The sequence below is a fragment of the Nannobrachium achirus genome, assembly GCF_963921795.1.
Source record: "Nannobrachium achirus genome assembly, chromosome: 7".
NCBI lineage: Eukaryota > Metazoa > Chordata > Actinopteri > Myctophiformes > Myctophidae > Nannobrachium > Nannobrachium achirus.
The window spans coordinates 51,299,158-51,314,912 of record NC_137816.1 but is presented as its reverse complement, the minus strand read 5'-3'; the positions used below and the strand labels follow the sequence as shown (position 1 = coordinate 51,314,912).

Below are 15,755 nucleotides of genomic sequence, written 5' to 3'. Positions count from 1 at the left end.
GACTATAAGGCGCACTGTAGTTTTTTGAGAAAATTAAAGGCTTTTAAGTGCGCCTTATAGTCCGGAAAATACGGTACTTAGGGACAGTACTGTACTTAAAGGAGCTATAGTCAACTTTTTCTTGAAAAACGGATGCTAAAATAAAAATAATGTTTCGAAAATATTTTATAAAAAAGATAAGCTTCATATATGTGTTTCAATTAAAAAATGACCACAAAAAGCGAAAAATAATTATAAAATAATCATTTTGGCCCTTTGTTTACATTTACGGGCCCTGTAAATGTAAACAAAGGACCAAAATGATTATTTTATCATTATTTTTACGCATTTTTGTGGTCATTTTTTAATTGAAACACATATATGAAGCTTATTTTTTTATAAAATATTTTCGAAACATTATTTTTATTTTAGCATCCGTTTTTCAAGAAAAAGTTGACTATAGCCCCTTTAATTACTTGACACCAACACAGTTCATACTACACAGTAACATCCAGAGTGCTAACTCTGGATGGCAAGTCGTGCGGCAAGTACTGGGAGCTGATGGTAGGTGTGGCGCTCCACCTCAGCAGTCCATCTCCCAGGGGTCTAGCGCATTGTTACGGGGACAGACTCCCGCGTGTTACCGGCTGATACCGACAATAAGCCACTCCCGACCTACTTCCAGCGCAGGGTGTAAAGGCTAATAGGCACCAGTTGTGTCAACCCTGAGCCCAAGAGATGACAAAAACAGGGCAATATCCTTCACCTGCACTCATTCAAGCCTACTGTAGGACAAAAACACAAGCGCGCATGCATACAAATGTGTGCACGAACACACGCGCAATGAGCAAGAACGGTTTAGAGAAAGTAAGATGAACATATAGAGTAGAATTACAGCAGAAATTCTCAGTGTTAAATCTGACTGTAAAGAAATGACCCATAAGGTCTCAGAGTTTAAACAAATCCATAGTTGTCTATGAAGTAATTCTAACACAAGTAAAAACCTCATAACAGGTTAAATGTTAATCATTTATAATAGGCTAATTATTTTTTTCCAATCCATTGTTACCAGAGCTTTGCAGGAAATTATTCAAATGAAGACTGTGGCCTAAATCAGAAACAGGAAGCCTTGTGTGCGCGTATGTGTGCACGTGTGCTTGTGTGCGTGTATGTGTGTGTATGTGTGCGCACGTGCGTGTATGTGTGTGTGTGTGTGTGTGTGTGTGTGCTTGCGTGCATGCGTGTGTGTGTGTGTGCGTGCGCGTGTGTGCGCGTGCGTGCGTGCGTGCGTGCGCGCGCGTGTGTGTGTGAGATAGAGCAGGTGTGTGGGTAGCATCTCTGGCCCCAGTTGTGCCCCTACATTACTGCTCAATTGATGGGCCTATTTGCTGTCTGGCCCCAGCTGAATCTGGCCAGGGTTGGGAGTGCCAATTCACTGTTGTGGTAAATGCTGTTCAATAGGTGCTGCTCCCAGATTGACTTGTCAGTGGCCAAGCCAGGGGCTCAGGGAGCGAGGCAGTTGGGGGAGAAGAGAACGGACAGCTGAATTGAGAGTCATGGCAGATGAGTGGAGTGGGAGCTTGTTCCCTGCCTCCTGGCCTGTGCCCTGTTCCACAGCAATGATCAGCTGCACTTCATTCTGGAGTAGCCCTATCTCGATGGCTCTCCTTTGCCTCACTTCTATAACCTTCACTTCCTAAGCTCCTCATCACTCTGCACTTGTATTTCATCTCAGCGCTCCCGTTTTGATCTTTCTCCCCTTTCATTCCTCCAACAGGCCAGCTCAACATTCCCAACGTACATTGAGGTAGGTGTGAAGTATCTTTGAGTCTGGAACCGAAATACAGTAATGCCATCTCACTGACTCACTCAGTATGAACTATGAAGTGCTGCACGAATTGGAGGTTACTTTGTAAGCTTTCAGTGTACATTTCCAACCATAAGATGTTCCAAGGAAATAAAAATAAAAATACCAAGTTTGAAGTGAGTGGTGGTGCGCGTGTGTGTGTGCGTGGCCGTGTGTGTAGCAGTTCATTTCAGGGTTGTGTGTGAGCGTGTGCGTGTGGTGACATCACAGTGATGTCAGATACTCAGCGCAGGGATCTCCATATATGGGCATAAACAGGTGACATCACAGAGGTGTCATATGATCAAGACGGATCTGTCCGATATTTCATATTCCATCCTAATTGGCTAATATACTGACTTCCCAAGTTTGCAAGATTGGTCAAAATCATGAATACAGCTTGCGATTTCCGTGAAATTTACCACACATATTCCCACTAGGTCATGGAACAAATGCCAACCTTTTCACATTGGCCTGTTATAGCGCCACCAGTGGGTAGACTTTTTCACAACACATTTGGAACTCAATGCCTCAAATCATGCATGCAGTGTCCGATTGCTTTAAAAGGCCCAAGATTGGCAACGAATCATGGCACCCTTTTCACATTGCCTATTATAGCGCCACCAGGAGGCTACAATAACGCACCTTCCCTGGCAGAGACCTGTGCTCGGAAGAGCACTGCTTCTAGTATACTGTGAGGCCGAAAACTGTTCCAGGCCACGTTCTTTTTGAGCAATACTGTACGTGTTGTAAGTAATGCACACAACATCCAATCAATGGTGTACCATTTACCATCTCTGCTGCAGAAAGACAAATTACACACTAGCACAAAAACAACATGGTTTCATCCCTTCGGGCTTGAACCCCTAATACATGAATTAATGACATACATTTGAATAGAGAGAAATTTGCACACAAAACAGCCCAAAGGCTTAACATGTTGACTTACATTGATTGCTAGCGGTAAAGGAAAGTTGTAGTTAGTATGCTATGAAATCTGTTCAACAAACATTCTTCTTCACAACCTCTTAGTGTGTGTGTGTGTGTGTGTGTGTGACTCTACAAACATGTAACACTCTATTCGTGACAGAGCTACAGTATCATCCCCATCTTACTGCGCCCCTCAGCGATGTGCACAACTCCGATTGAGTCATTCTGTCAGTCAAATCATGCCGTTCTATGGCACCTTTCCTTTCCCCTCGTTGCTGACATCAATTATGCCCCTTACACACGATACAAAGTGCATGATACTCGCCAAATCTGCTTTTCTCTATGAACTCATTTTTGCTAAATTACGTTTTCCGTTTCGGCATCTTTAGGCACATCTACTATCTACCACATATTATCTGCGTTACAACTATGGTCATTTTCATCCGAGCCGGTGTTGTATCATTTTCTCACGCCCCTGAGAATCAAGCATGGGAGGAGTGTTATCAACGTGAGTAATTGTTGAGCGAGCCAATGACAAAACAAAAACAGTGTTCACGCAGCCATGTGGAGCCAATAGGCTGGCTGCCAGCTGTTCTTATACCAATGAAAGGTGAGAATGACGTGATATGCAAAACCAGTAGGCTGCTTGGCAGTGGCTAGGCAGAGCTGCATTATATAACAATCAAACGGGAGTTTTACCAAGACATGCAAATGAAACATACACTGTAATCACTCTCACAAAAAAAACCTGACAATTATGTGTCCGGCCAGAGGTTGAGCTGGAAGGAGGACGGGCTGGTTAAAAAACATGACTGCTTAAACCCGGACGAATGGCCACCCTACAACTCACATACAGTACTAAACACATAACACTAGGGCCATTGTATTATGGAACACACACACACACACACACACACACACACACACACACACACACACACACACACACACACACACACACACACACACACACACACACACACACACACACACACACACACACACACACACACACACACACACACACACACACAGGGTCTGAGATACCTGTCAACCTGATCCTCTCAACTACCTCAGAGGATGCTGAATAATTAACACCGCTGCCAAATGTGGATCTGGACAGCTTCCTATGGATCGAAATAGCCAGAAGGGCTACAGGCACAGCAACGAGACAATGTGAATGTGTTGTGGTAGTTATAATTACCATCACCATAATTGTTGTTTTCCAACTGTACACAAGACCAATAAATGGAGAGCACTCATATGGGGAAGTGTGCGTGCGTGTGTGTGTGTGTGTGTGCGCGCGCGCACGTGTGCTTGTGTAAAACTTGTTTGGGTGCGAGAATGGATAGCTCGTTAGGCTACATAAACCCCCCTTAATGCTAACGCCACAATGCCAGATCCTCCTCCAATGACGACTGTCCTGATAGCAACTAGGGATGGGACGATATGAAAATTTCATATCACGATTATCGTGACAAAAGAAATCGCGATTTACAATATTATCGCGATAGTCAAAATCCTTTATCCTGGGGTAGAATATTTGCCCAAAAAATAGCAGATCTACAAGCTCCCAACACGAGTTTGTAGATCGGCTATTTTTTGGCAAAGACATTTGATAGAGAGTGAAAAAAAGACAGTATCAAGTACGCATATTACAAGTTCCTTTTACCAATTATAGAGAGTTTACGTGGTACAGGATATGCAGCTTTGCAAATAAAAGGTGAATTGATCCCAGTGCATGACGGAACACGATATCACGATAAATTAAATCTCCACGATACAATTGGGCCTAACAAAATAATATGTTGGTTTCCGGTTGGCGACCGACCCTATTAAATACGTGCGACCCAGATGATTTTATTGGCATTTGGAGTGAAAATAAAAAAATAAATAAAATTAAGTCAAAATCCGACCGAGTCGATCAAAAACGTCTTACAAAAAATATATTTGGTGCGACCACATTCGCGAAGTTTAATCAAAGTTTTCTTTCGTCTAAAATATCATGTGCGCAAATGTTTTGTTTTACTATTCATGCGTCATTGCGTCATCGCGAGGAGACGGCGGCGCACAACAACAACAGCAGCATATGCATGTCCTCCTCCAGCCATGGACCTGTGTACAGTGTCTGTCGTCTGCCCGTGCAAACCACCTCCTAAAATAATTCGATTGACTACTAAAACGTTTGCAGACATAATTAAGGAGGTGAAACAGTGCCGATGTCAGTTTTCATCTGCAGCAGGGAGATACGACCGAGCGGATACATGGACCCACATCTCAGTCGACATACTCTCTACGCCCACCGAGCCTCTAGCCTCTCAGGCTGGGTCTGTTTTGGCCATGTTCGACTTTAAATATTTAGCCCTGAGATGCGAGGAGGAAGCCTCGGAATCGGAGCCTTCGTCGTCTCATGCATCTGCCCCTCAGTCAGCATTTGACCGATTGTTTGCAGCCCAACGTAACGTGCACTTGCCCACCGCCAAACAAGCTCAGAACAAAAAGGAGGAGTTGTTTAACGACGTACTAAACTTACTACGAGAGAGACAAGTATTAATATTATTGGTATGTGAGTGATACAGCACTTTACTTTGGTACTTTACTTAGAGTTGAATTAAAACTCAAAAGTATTCAACCAGTGTGTGGACATTCTATTCAAAGTTTTCAATTGTTTATTGTTTGTTGTTTTCAGACACTATTTTGTATAAGTGCAGTGTACATGAACCATTTAATGATTTAGAAATTGGTAACTCAGGAAAACAGAATATATTAAAAAAGAAGCATATCGATCATTGCCATAGGAAAAAAAAAAAAAAAGAAAACTACTTACCCATCCTTCCCATGAGAAAATAAAATAAAATTCCTTGCTACCCATCATGCCCACAAAAAAATAAAAAATAAAATAAAATAAATTCCCTACCTACTCAGCCCTAAAATGACCGGAAACCAACATTTTTTTTTTGTTAGGCCTTATCGTGTTTTTTATCACGATAAACGATAATATCACGTATCGTCCCATCCCTAATAGCAACACTGAATGTGTGTGTGTGTGTGTGTGTGTGTGTGTGTGTGTGTAAAGGATATAGCCATCTTGGCGTGGAACATGTCACTGGGGTCATCAGGGGAGGAGAATATCTCCAGGTCTCTCTCCAGCTGCAGCAGCTGCCTCTCCATCTGCTTCAGGCTCTTCTCCAGGTTCTCTGCAGAGACTGGCAGAGAGGCACAAACACACACAATCAAACAAACAAACACGTTGCCAGAAACACACGGGCACACAGTCAAACACACACAAAACGCAAAAAATAACATCACAAGACAAATCAATTATAGGTAAAAAAAATAATCAAATACGTTGTAATTTTGCAGGCACTGAGGGAGAAAGACATCCCGGAAAACAACAGAAGAAGAAGAAGGGAGAGAACGAAGGCAGTTCAATTGCAATGCACGCTTATTAAAACAGTATAGGTTCCTCCCAGCATGCCGGGAACACCACCGAAATAAACAATGACTGGAACTGAAAATAAACATCAAGTGGTTATGCATCCACGGTGCATCCGCTTTTATTACACTGTGTGAGTCTTTCATGTAAGCACACGTGCCTGCGTGTGTGTAAGTGTGAATGCACGCGCATACACACGTGTGTGTGTGTGTGTGTGTGTGTGTGTGTGTGTGTGTGTGTGTGTGTGTGCGTGCACGTGTGACAAAAATAACAATTATGGCACCACAACACACTTTCTGACATAAAGTGAGCAGTCGCCATCCTCGCCTACGGTTCCATGGTTTATGTTGTGCTTTCGATGGCGTTACTCCAGAAATTGGAAAATAACAAGACGTCTGAAAAGCCAAGTATCAAGTCACGCAGCAGGTGGCCTGCAGTGGCGAACTGCCTTTTAAACAGCCCTGATCCTTTTTCTGAGATTTCATCAACAGGTGTGTACGCCATATGGGTGTGAGAGTAGAGCCACACTCAACTTAACTTTGTGTTCGTTTGGTCATGGCTGACACTTCATGCTAGAACCACTGAATGTAGCATTATGGTTTAAATTACCCTGATTAGAAAGTGTGAAAGTGACAAAAAGTCATAAGCTGCTTAGTTTCTAAGTAGTTTAAAAATCACCCTCGATCCTAATGGGAGGCATTAGGCGAAGGAAAAAAAAAAACATCTTCAAAGTGGCTAAGCTTCTCGATGAAATACTACCACAGACCACATTTAGAGACATGCATATAGAAAAAATACATTTATTTCCCCCGCCATCTCCACTTTTTTGGGGGAGTATGGCAGCCTACTCACTTCCTGGCTAAATGTGTACTCTGCACATGTGCAATGCTTATATGCTCATTCAATTAGCAGTGAGCAAACTTATTTTGTTTCCTCTGCCTCAGTAGCAAGGGTAGATGTTCATGTGGTGTGAATGAATAAAGGATGAGTTCGGAACACTGTGCGCTTAAAGTACATTGTCTGTGGCAGGCTAGAGATGATCGATCTCAAACCGTTAACAACAGTTACAACTTTTCTGGGTTCTCATGTTTTTTCATTGCAACCTTGCTCCCATAGAGGCATTGGCCGTAACAGTTGGCGGCATTGATGGCTCTACAGTACAGTGAAGGCATTGTGCCGTACAACGTGTCAATCAGAACAGTATTCATCGAGCAAGGCTTAACATTGATTGGCTGTTTCTATAGGAAAGGGCAAGGCTCTGGTAGTCTGGAAAAGCTTCAGATGAAATCTAACACAGAATTCTGGGAGAAAGCATGAGAGTGAAATGCTCTGCCTATACAGTATGTACGTACGCATTCATGCAAGAAAGTTCATGTTCTTTTGTTTCTGTGGACGAGGTCATTCGTTCACCTTTATTTAGTCAGGAAGGCCGATTGAGAGCCAGCTCTCATTGTAAATGAGGACTCTCAATTAACTTGGTTAAATACAAAAAAAAGAATAGCTAAGGACATATACTGTCTGGCATATATTCACAACTTCAGCCACATATCACATACAAAATCCTTTTAATTTTTTACACTCAGAAATACACTCAGTGAGGTTGGAAATTAACAAAAGATTGGCAAGCCTCATGAAAACTAGATTACTGTGTATTTTCACACACAAATTACTAGACATTAGATATTACTGTAATACAAATTAGAAACTAAATAACCTAAATGTCAAAATGTATCTTGAGGGCAGCGGGAGCCACCGTTTATCCGGTCATTCAGGTAAATTTGGTTACGAATGTACAATGTAAGCATGAACATAAATAAATACATTTATGGGAAAATGTTCTATGTTTATTTTATTTTGTTTTTTAACTACATTGAAAGTTCAAAGCTTCTGATCACCTTTGCACGGTTTTGTGTGGTTATTTAGGGTATGATAGAGTGTGCTAAATAGTGGGGTTTCTCGGCAGGTATTAATCTGTGTGGATTAATTCAGATACAGCGGGAGAGAAAAAAAACTAAGTAACAGCACATGGTTGATTGTAAGGAACGGTAAATTTGAAGGTAAGAAAATCATTAATGTAAAAGGTAGCATGTCCCTTTAGCAGTCCAGCAAAAAAAAATGTAGGGAGAAAAATAAAATCAATTGCAATCAGAAATTCAATTATGAAGCTCTCTACTGAACAATCAATTATTCAGCCCCCCGCCCCTGACCACCCACCCACACACCCACACACACACACACACACACACACACACACACACACACACACACACACACACACACACACACACACACACACACACACACACACACACAAACCCACACAAACAAATGCATAATTTGTTTGGCCCATCGCCTCAATAAATAAAGTTGACATAGAGAACTTGTGGTAAACACAAAACCTCTAACATGTCACCCGCTTCATCATTTCCATTGTAATTCATCTTTCTCAATCCAATGTCTCTCTCTCTGCATGAAGAGCCTTGGCCCAGTGAGGAACCAGGATTCCAATATTCCTTGAGTGGAGAGTGGGCCGGGCACAGCAGTGAGAGAGCGCCAGGAAGACAGTCTGTTGATAGGAAAGATTATGGCCCAGCCAGTGATGGATGGACATGGAGAGAGAGAGACAATCAAACCTGCTCCTCTTTGCTATACTGTCCTCCAGTCACTCTAACGCTCTGTATGGGCAGGGGCTACCAGGGATGCTGGGGAGAATATCAACAAGGACAGTCTGAGGTGAACAGAATCCCTGATCGATCCAGGATTGGACGAGGCAGAGTTTGAGTAGAGGAACTTTTGTTTGTGTGCATTCATGCTAAATAAAGTAAACGCGGGGAACAGATTGCACGGACAGATGCACCATCTGAATGTGTGCCATTCAGTATTCAGTAAGAACTGCAAAAAGACTAATCAATGTGAAAGGAGAAATGGGCAGAAGTTACAAAAAAAGAAAGGGGCGGGGGGGCTCTCATTCTCAGCCTCTCTACCCACTCTTGCATTGTCTCTCTCACTCTCTGTGCATTCCTGGGTTAGTGATTCTTTTATGAGGGGCTTGAATGCCACCACAGACCAGGAGAGATAGAGATAGCTATAGGATGCTTCAGAGGAATAATAATGGGAATATTTGTAGAGGTCAAACGCCCCATTGACATCCGTTTATTATTCTGCGAACCTGCAGTGCTGTAAATGAGACGGACTAGAATATGCAATTATGCATTCACTTCTGAGCCTGATAAGCGAGAGGCCATTGTGACTACACAGGTGGTGGCAGAGGTGGGCAACCCTGCCCGGTGGAAACACCCTATTGCTGTACACTCCGTGATGAGTATCCACAAGTTTCCTATGTCCCATCATGAGCCTTTGCGTGAAAGGTGAAGATTGTAGGCATGCATTTGTATAGAAATTGGAAGCCAGACAATACAAACAATCTACAAGGAAGCAATAACATCCTTCCAGACTTATCAAACTGGTCCGAACACCGTCGTCAGTTTAGCTACTCACCAGCGTCGGCAGGTTAGCTACTCAACAGTGTTAGTTTTACTGAGGTTAGGGTTAGGGATAAGGTTAGATTTAGGTGGTCGGACCAAAGGGAGTTCGAACCAAGGACATGTTACCCAATGAATAATGATGTCAATAATAATTGATAGTTGATTCAAAGCTGCAAGCATTCAGCCCACCTCCACCTTAGAATGCACTGCACATTTTAAATCAATGACAGTATCAAATCATATTAGCATTCCACAAACTGCCTCTCAACAGGCAAGGTTCTGCTGTCTCAATCCAATCCTGATTGGGGTTCACTGACAGCAGGTGTTTTAAAAGTGACATCCTGTTGTTCTTCAAATTAAGCCCTTTGCACACAGGACAGTTGCGTTTTTTTCGTTTGCGGCATGAATAAAATGCATTGGATTTGGTGTGCAAGGCTGTGCGGAATCGGCGCTGCGGATCCAAAAAGGAGTCATAAAAGGAGTGATGAGTTTTTTACCGCATGCGACAAGACGCACAAATCGAACTGGGTTCGATCGAGAAAAAGACGCACGGCCGCAGCCACTCGTCGCACGGCCAATTCGGATCCGGTGTGCATGAGGTCGTAGAGAATCATTGTTTTCTTTTTAAAAAGTGAAATTGTCCGTTTTATCCGCACGGATAAACGCGCCTGTGTGCAAAGGGCTTTAATCTGTCTCTGTTTGTCTGATTCGAGACCACACTCTGCATCCAGCATCATGTAAGATAACATGTGTAATTACCCAAGACACCTGCTGTGTGTGTCTGTGCGGCAGGAGGAATAATGATTGTTGTACCTGGAAATAAGGAGGCAAACGCAGTGCAGCAGCAGCTCCTCCAAGGTGAAATTATGAAGCATGCTGCTATCCTTGTTTCTATGAGCGGGGTCGGTGATCGGTGATGGGGGGGGGGGGGGGGGGGGGGGGAAGGCTCTTGTGCAAATCGTTATCGCAATACCTGTATCCAACCTTGTTTTCCTGCTGGAGTAATGTTTCACAGATCTATACTTAGCCATGGCCCATGTGAGGCTCCCAGATAGCTGTCAGATTTGATGAAAAGCCACTCAACAGTGTGGTTCGCTTTAAAAAAAAATAACACACATACATTGCATGTGTGAGTGTGTTTGAATGCATGGATATGGAAATAGGAGACAGATATGAATCCACATTTGGTCTGTAGAGTAAGAGACAGGGACGTCCATATACTGTACATGCATACGTATGTCCTCACTTTGAAGGGCTTAATGGAAAGGGAGGTGGGCTGTTCATGAGAGATCCACGGTCAGCACCCTCGATATGTAGTACTAATAGGTAGTACAACTGGAGGAAATAAAATGCACAACAGGAGCGTCACTATCTGCAGATAATCAAAGCCCCCGTGTTCCTTCTCAGTGAGAGTCCAGAAAAGACAGTGGACCATCTCTCTCTCTCTCCCACGTCAAAGTTTTCTCCTGACTGGACGTTGTCGTCTCCCTCCTGGGAGGGGAGCAGCGAGTGACAACAGCTCCAGCGGAGCGGACAGAGACATGTTGCGACAGGGCATGGGCGTGCCAGCGTCTGGAGACACTTCTGACCAACCTTTCATACTGTATGTAGCCCACAGCAATATGTACTGTACAGAGACATGACTGTTCTGCCCTGAACTCTCTCTCTGTCTGTCTGTGTCTGTGTGTGTGTGTGTGTGTGTGTGTGTGTGTGTGTGTGTGTGTGTGTGTGTGTGTGTGTGTGTGTGTGTGTGTGTGCGCGCGCGTGCCAAAAGCAAATGTATGAGGAAAACTCATGCTCGAGAAAACTCATGCTCATGCTAAAGAAGTATATCCTTGTTGTCGGGTGGAAACCTTGTATGTCCAAAACCGTTTGTATTGTAATTATAATTTTTAAAATGATTTATAAAATATAATAGTGAAAATAGCTGACAAGGCCTTGCACCGCGAGATCTGCTATTTTCACTCGTTTTGTGCGGCAGTCTTGTATGATGAAGCAGGGCTTTACATTACGAAAACAAAAAACATACAAATTTGAAACTCGGAGATGCAAGGTTTCTGCCCGACAGTGTCTTTAAAGTTCAATCCATCAATCATGTATACAGACACACACACACACTGTATATTGTGTGGTTACACATCTCCATTCAGAAACATTGCCATTCAGAAGATTGACTTCCATTATTCTAAATGGAGGTGTCACCTAAACCTAACCTAAACCCTAACCTCAGTGGGGGTATTTCTGAACGGGGATGTTAAGTGGGGGTGTTTCTGAATGGAGGTCTACCCACATATTGTGTACATGCACGCACACCACTCTTAACAAACATCCCTCCAGGAGAAATCCCCAGAAAGCAGACTGAAAGCGCACATAGTGGGAAGTACAGCTGACGGTAACATGCAAACATGCACCAGCAACTCAGGCACGAATGCTACATCTCTGCCTATACTGTACTGTAGGAAGAGTACGAGGCATTTATACTGTATGTGTGCATGCCAGTGCATATACACATATCAATGTTTGTCACAACACCATGCGTGTCTACTGTCTAGATCCCCGTTTCACGATAAATAATATACTGTATGGTACCTACCTATGTTGTTTATATTCATAAATACTAATTTATTAATGTCATAATGGCCTGATAGCAGTTGTTGTATGTATGCATATCTCACTCTCTCTCTCTCTTCTCTCTCTTGTGTTTTCCCACATAGACTGGTTAAGGAAGACGTTTTCATTTGAATAGGTAGGAAACAAATGAGGAGAAATCATCATCTTGGTTAAGCTGAAGAACTGGACACCAACTGGAACCCAAAATAGCTGCGGTAATGACACAATGATAAACCCACACAGCGGTAGATGGGTGGTTACATTTATCAAGTGGCCACACATGTTTGCTCAAATATCAAGAGAAGGGTTAGATAATGCATGCACTGTAGTACTACTATACTTGGATACACAGGACCTTTTCCATTTCATCTGTTGATGATAATATATTGCAATTGTTTTGCAAAATAGAACAACATGGCTGTGCACCAAACCCTAATTAGGGATGTGTGTGTGTGTGTGTGTGTGTGTGTGTGTGTGTGTGTGTGTGTGTGTGTGTGTGTGTGTGCGATTCTACAATCCGCCGTCTGTGTATTACCTCTGCTTGCGCGATCCACATGTTCCAGGTCATCAACAAACTTTATGACATCCGGAAACTCCTCCTCACACACCTGCGCTAGGAAGTGGAGCAGTGTGGTGGTCTGGTCTGATGACTTGGTGTCCTTTAACTGCAGAAGAAACACAAACGGGTCACACAAACACATGCACACATGGCAGTGTTGTACTGTAGACTTTCATGCAACATTCAGACATCAGACAACAGAGAGATGGAATTCGTTTAAAGCTAGATTAATAGATCGTTATTATTTTCTATTACATTTCTTTTAAGTTGGGGGAAATAGTTTTTTGTTTTTGTTTTTTTTTTTGTTTAGTTTTTAACTTCACTTCAAGTAATGTTAGAATTAAAAAAAAAAAAAAAAAAAAAAAAAAAGACCAGTAATGAGCTTTGTTTTATTGCTTGGCACATTAGCAAGGAGTACAAATTGTCTGTTGAGTGGTGATAAGTCTGGATGTTATTGCTTCCTTGTAGATTGTTTATATTGACTGGCTTCCAATTTCTGTACAAATGCATGCCCACAATCTCTGGTCCAACTGAAAGTAGCCAAAACAATCTAATCATGTGGATCTTGGGATCCACATGGGAACAGTGTTGATCTTGGACTTCACGTGGCCAGCCTGTGAAATCAGTTTTCCAGCCTGTTTAGAGCCCTGTTGGGCCGTTGCCTCATTCTATCTTCAACAAATACTCAGAATCTCTGTACAAATATCCGACTGATATTCAGATGTATGGAGAACCGACTGACCAACTTAGAACTTGGCATGCACGTCGCCGACGTGCCGAGGGAGTTGAGTGCACACTGCACAGTGTCACGTTGGTCGGATAGACCGTTACACCCATACATATGTCACAGTTAGTTTGAGATTCAGTTAGATTGAGACCAAGAGCGCTAGTTGTGCGGCACGAGGTGGAGCAAGCGGTGGCTTTGATCCGCGGAGCGTCGGCAGCCTCACGATAGCGCCGATAGCGCCTCACCCCACGGAGGTTAGGGTTAGGTGTAGGCATAGTTTTACTGAGGTTAGGGTTAGGTTTAGGCATAGTAAGCTAATGGCTACAGCTAAGCTAAACTACTAGTAAACAACAGGGAGAGGTTGCAGACGAGTGACGTCACCGACTACACACCACACACAGTGAATGGTTGTTGTCGTCACCATCTAGTGTTGATTACTCAGAACTACACAGAATGAATACACAGAATTACACAGGTGATGTGTTGATTAGTCACTATCAAAGTAGCCTCGGAAAACCCAGGCTTCATTTGGCAATCGGAAGAAAATGAAGCCTGGGCGATCGCGTTATGATCACTGTTGGAGGAAGTGTAGAATTTCCCTAACCAATCAAAGTGCAGAGAACGTCACACCGAATGTGTTGACGTCATGACGCAGCTGCGTTCTCTGCGCTGAGCAGAGCAGCAGAGGGGGGAGGGGGGAGGAGAACACATGCTATTGGTCGGAGACTTGCGGTGAGACGCCCATCTGCCTACACGAACTGGTCCGCGTTAGCCTAGTGTGCTATCAAAGTGAATTAATCAGGTGAACTACAAAACGAGGGCTCCTACCCCAATCTAACTGAGTTACCCAAAGTAACTGTAACATGTACATGTACTGGCACATACTGTACTGTATGGAGATCTGCTGTTATGCTATATGCTATGCCCATTTCACCAGACAGCAACGAGATAAACTTGCATAACAAATAAGTGGTTAATGTTGATAATTAGTTACACATCTCATAGTGACAAAATAACACACAGCATATCCACTTTAATGTTAACAATATGGTTCTGTCCCTCTCACTCACACACACACACACACACACACACACACACACACACGCGCGCGCACACGCCCACACACACAATTTTTCAATTTAGGCGATTTCCATCACAACCCTTTTCACAGCATAATTTCACTCCATCTCTCAATAGCCTCTCCACATGTCCCTCCTGTGGAGAGTTGCTGTGTATCTCGCTAGGTGATCTATTGGAAGACAGCAGTATTCGCAGCCCCGCTGGGCTTAATCATGTTTGTATTATCTGCTCTAATCAAATGCATTCTCGTCTCTATTTTCATATCCGTTTTCCTCTCGTTTCAAAAGCATCAAGTGCTCGCTCGCAGAGGGCCCCCCATTCTTTTTGAATTTGGAGGGATGGGACTCATAATTGTCAATGAATACATTTTTGCCGTTCTCCAATTGGACTGGCAGCAGTTTCCGAGGGCCGTGGAGTGTGCCATGGAATTAAGCAGTCACATTTGGAAGACAGACATGGAGGTGAGGTTGTTATCTTTATACCCTGCCTTCAGAACAAATGGTTACAACAACCAGGAGTCTTTATTTGCCAAAGCAGTACAAGAGCAAACAAAGTAAAAGTAATTTGAAGAATGGCTCTAAAAAACAAACCAAGAGAATATTGAGATTATACGATTACAATGATGGCAGCACAGTGTACTGAATGCATGCACTACAGCAGGGGTCTTCAACAGGGGGTCCGGGACCCCTAGGGGGACCTCAGAGTTACTACAGGGGGTCCTCCAAATCTTCCAGTCCTTTTTGTATTAACAACTTGAACCCTAGTGTCCATATTCTGAGAACTGTAGCCAAAAATATCAGATCTAAAAACTCACAACGCCTCACACTGCGAGGCGTTGTGAGTGCGTAGATCGGCTATTTTTTGGCAAAAAGGTTTGGAGTAGAGGGGACAAAGAGAAGACTAAGTACAGAGTGAAAGGTCAAGTTTATTAGGTAATGACGGCTCAAGTGGTTAAATATCTGAAAACACAAATTGACATGAATCTAAAATACACTGATGATTGTGCTGTCAAACAATGAAACTATACGGAATCTATGAAAAGGTTGTGGGGGTCCCTGCTTCATCTCTCTCTCAACTAAGGGGTCCTTGGCCTGAAAACGTTG

General features: G+C 43.1%; 1 protein-coding gene across 1 annotated transcript in view; it reads right to left on the bottom strand.

Annotated features, from left to right (window-relative positions):
• The window catches only part of LOC308287880 (protein diaphanous homolog 3-like), a gene marked incomplete at its 5' end in the record, with an annotated part of 315,168 nt that overhangs the window by 114,997 nt on the left and 184,416 nt on the right, over positions 1–15,755 (bottom strand). The window contains 2 exons of the mRNA XM_080729203.1: positions 5,835–5,961; positions 12,822–12,951. Coding sequence (XP_080585329.1) covers positions 5,835–5,961; positions 12,822–12,951 — 257 coding nt within the window. The remainder of the gene's footprint in view (positions 1–5,834; positions 5,962–12,821; positions 12,952–15,755) is intronic.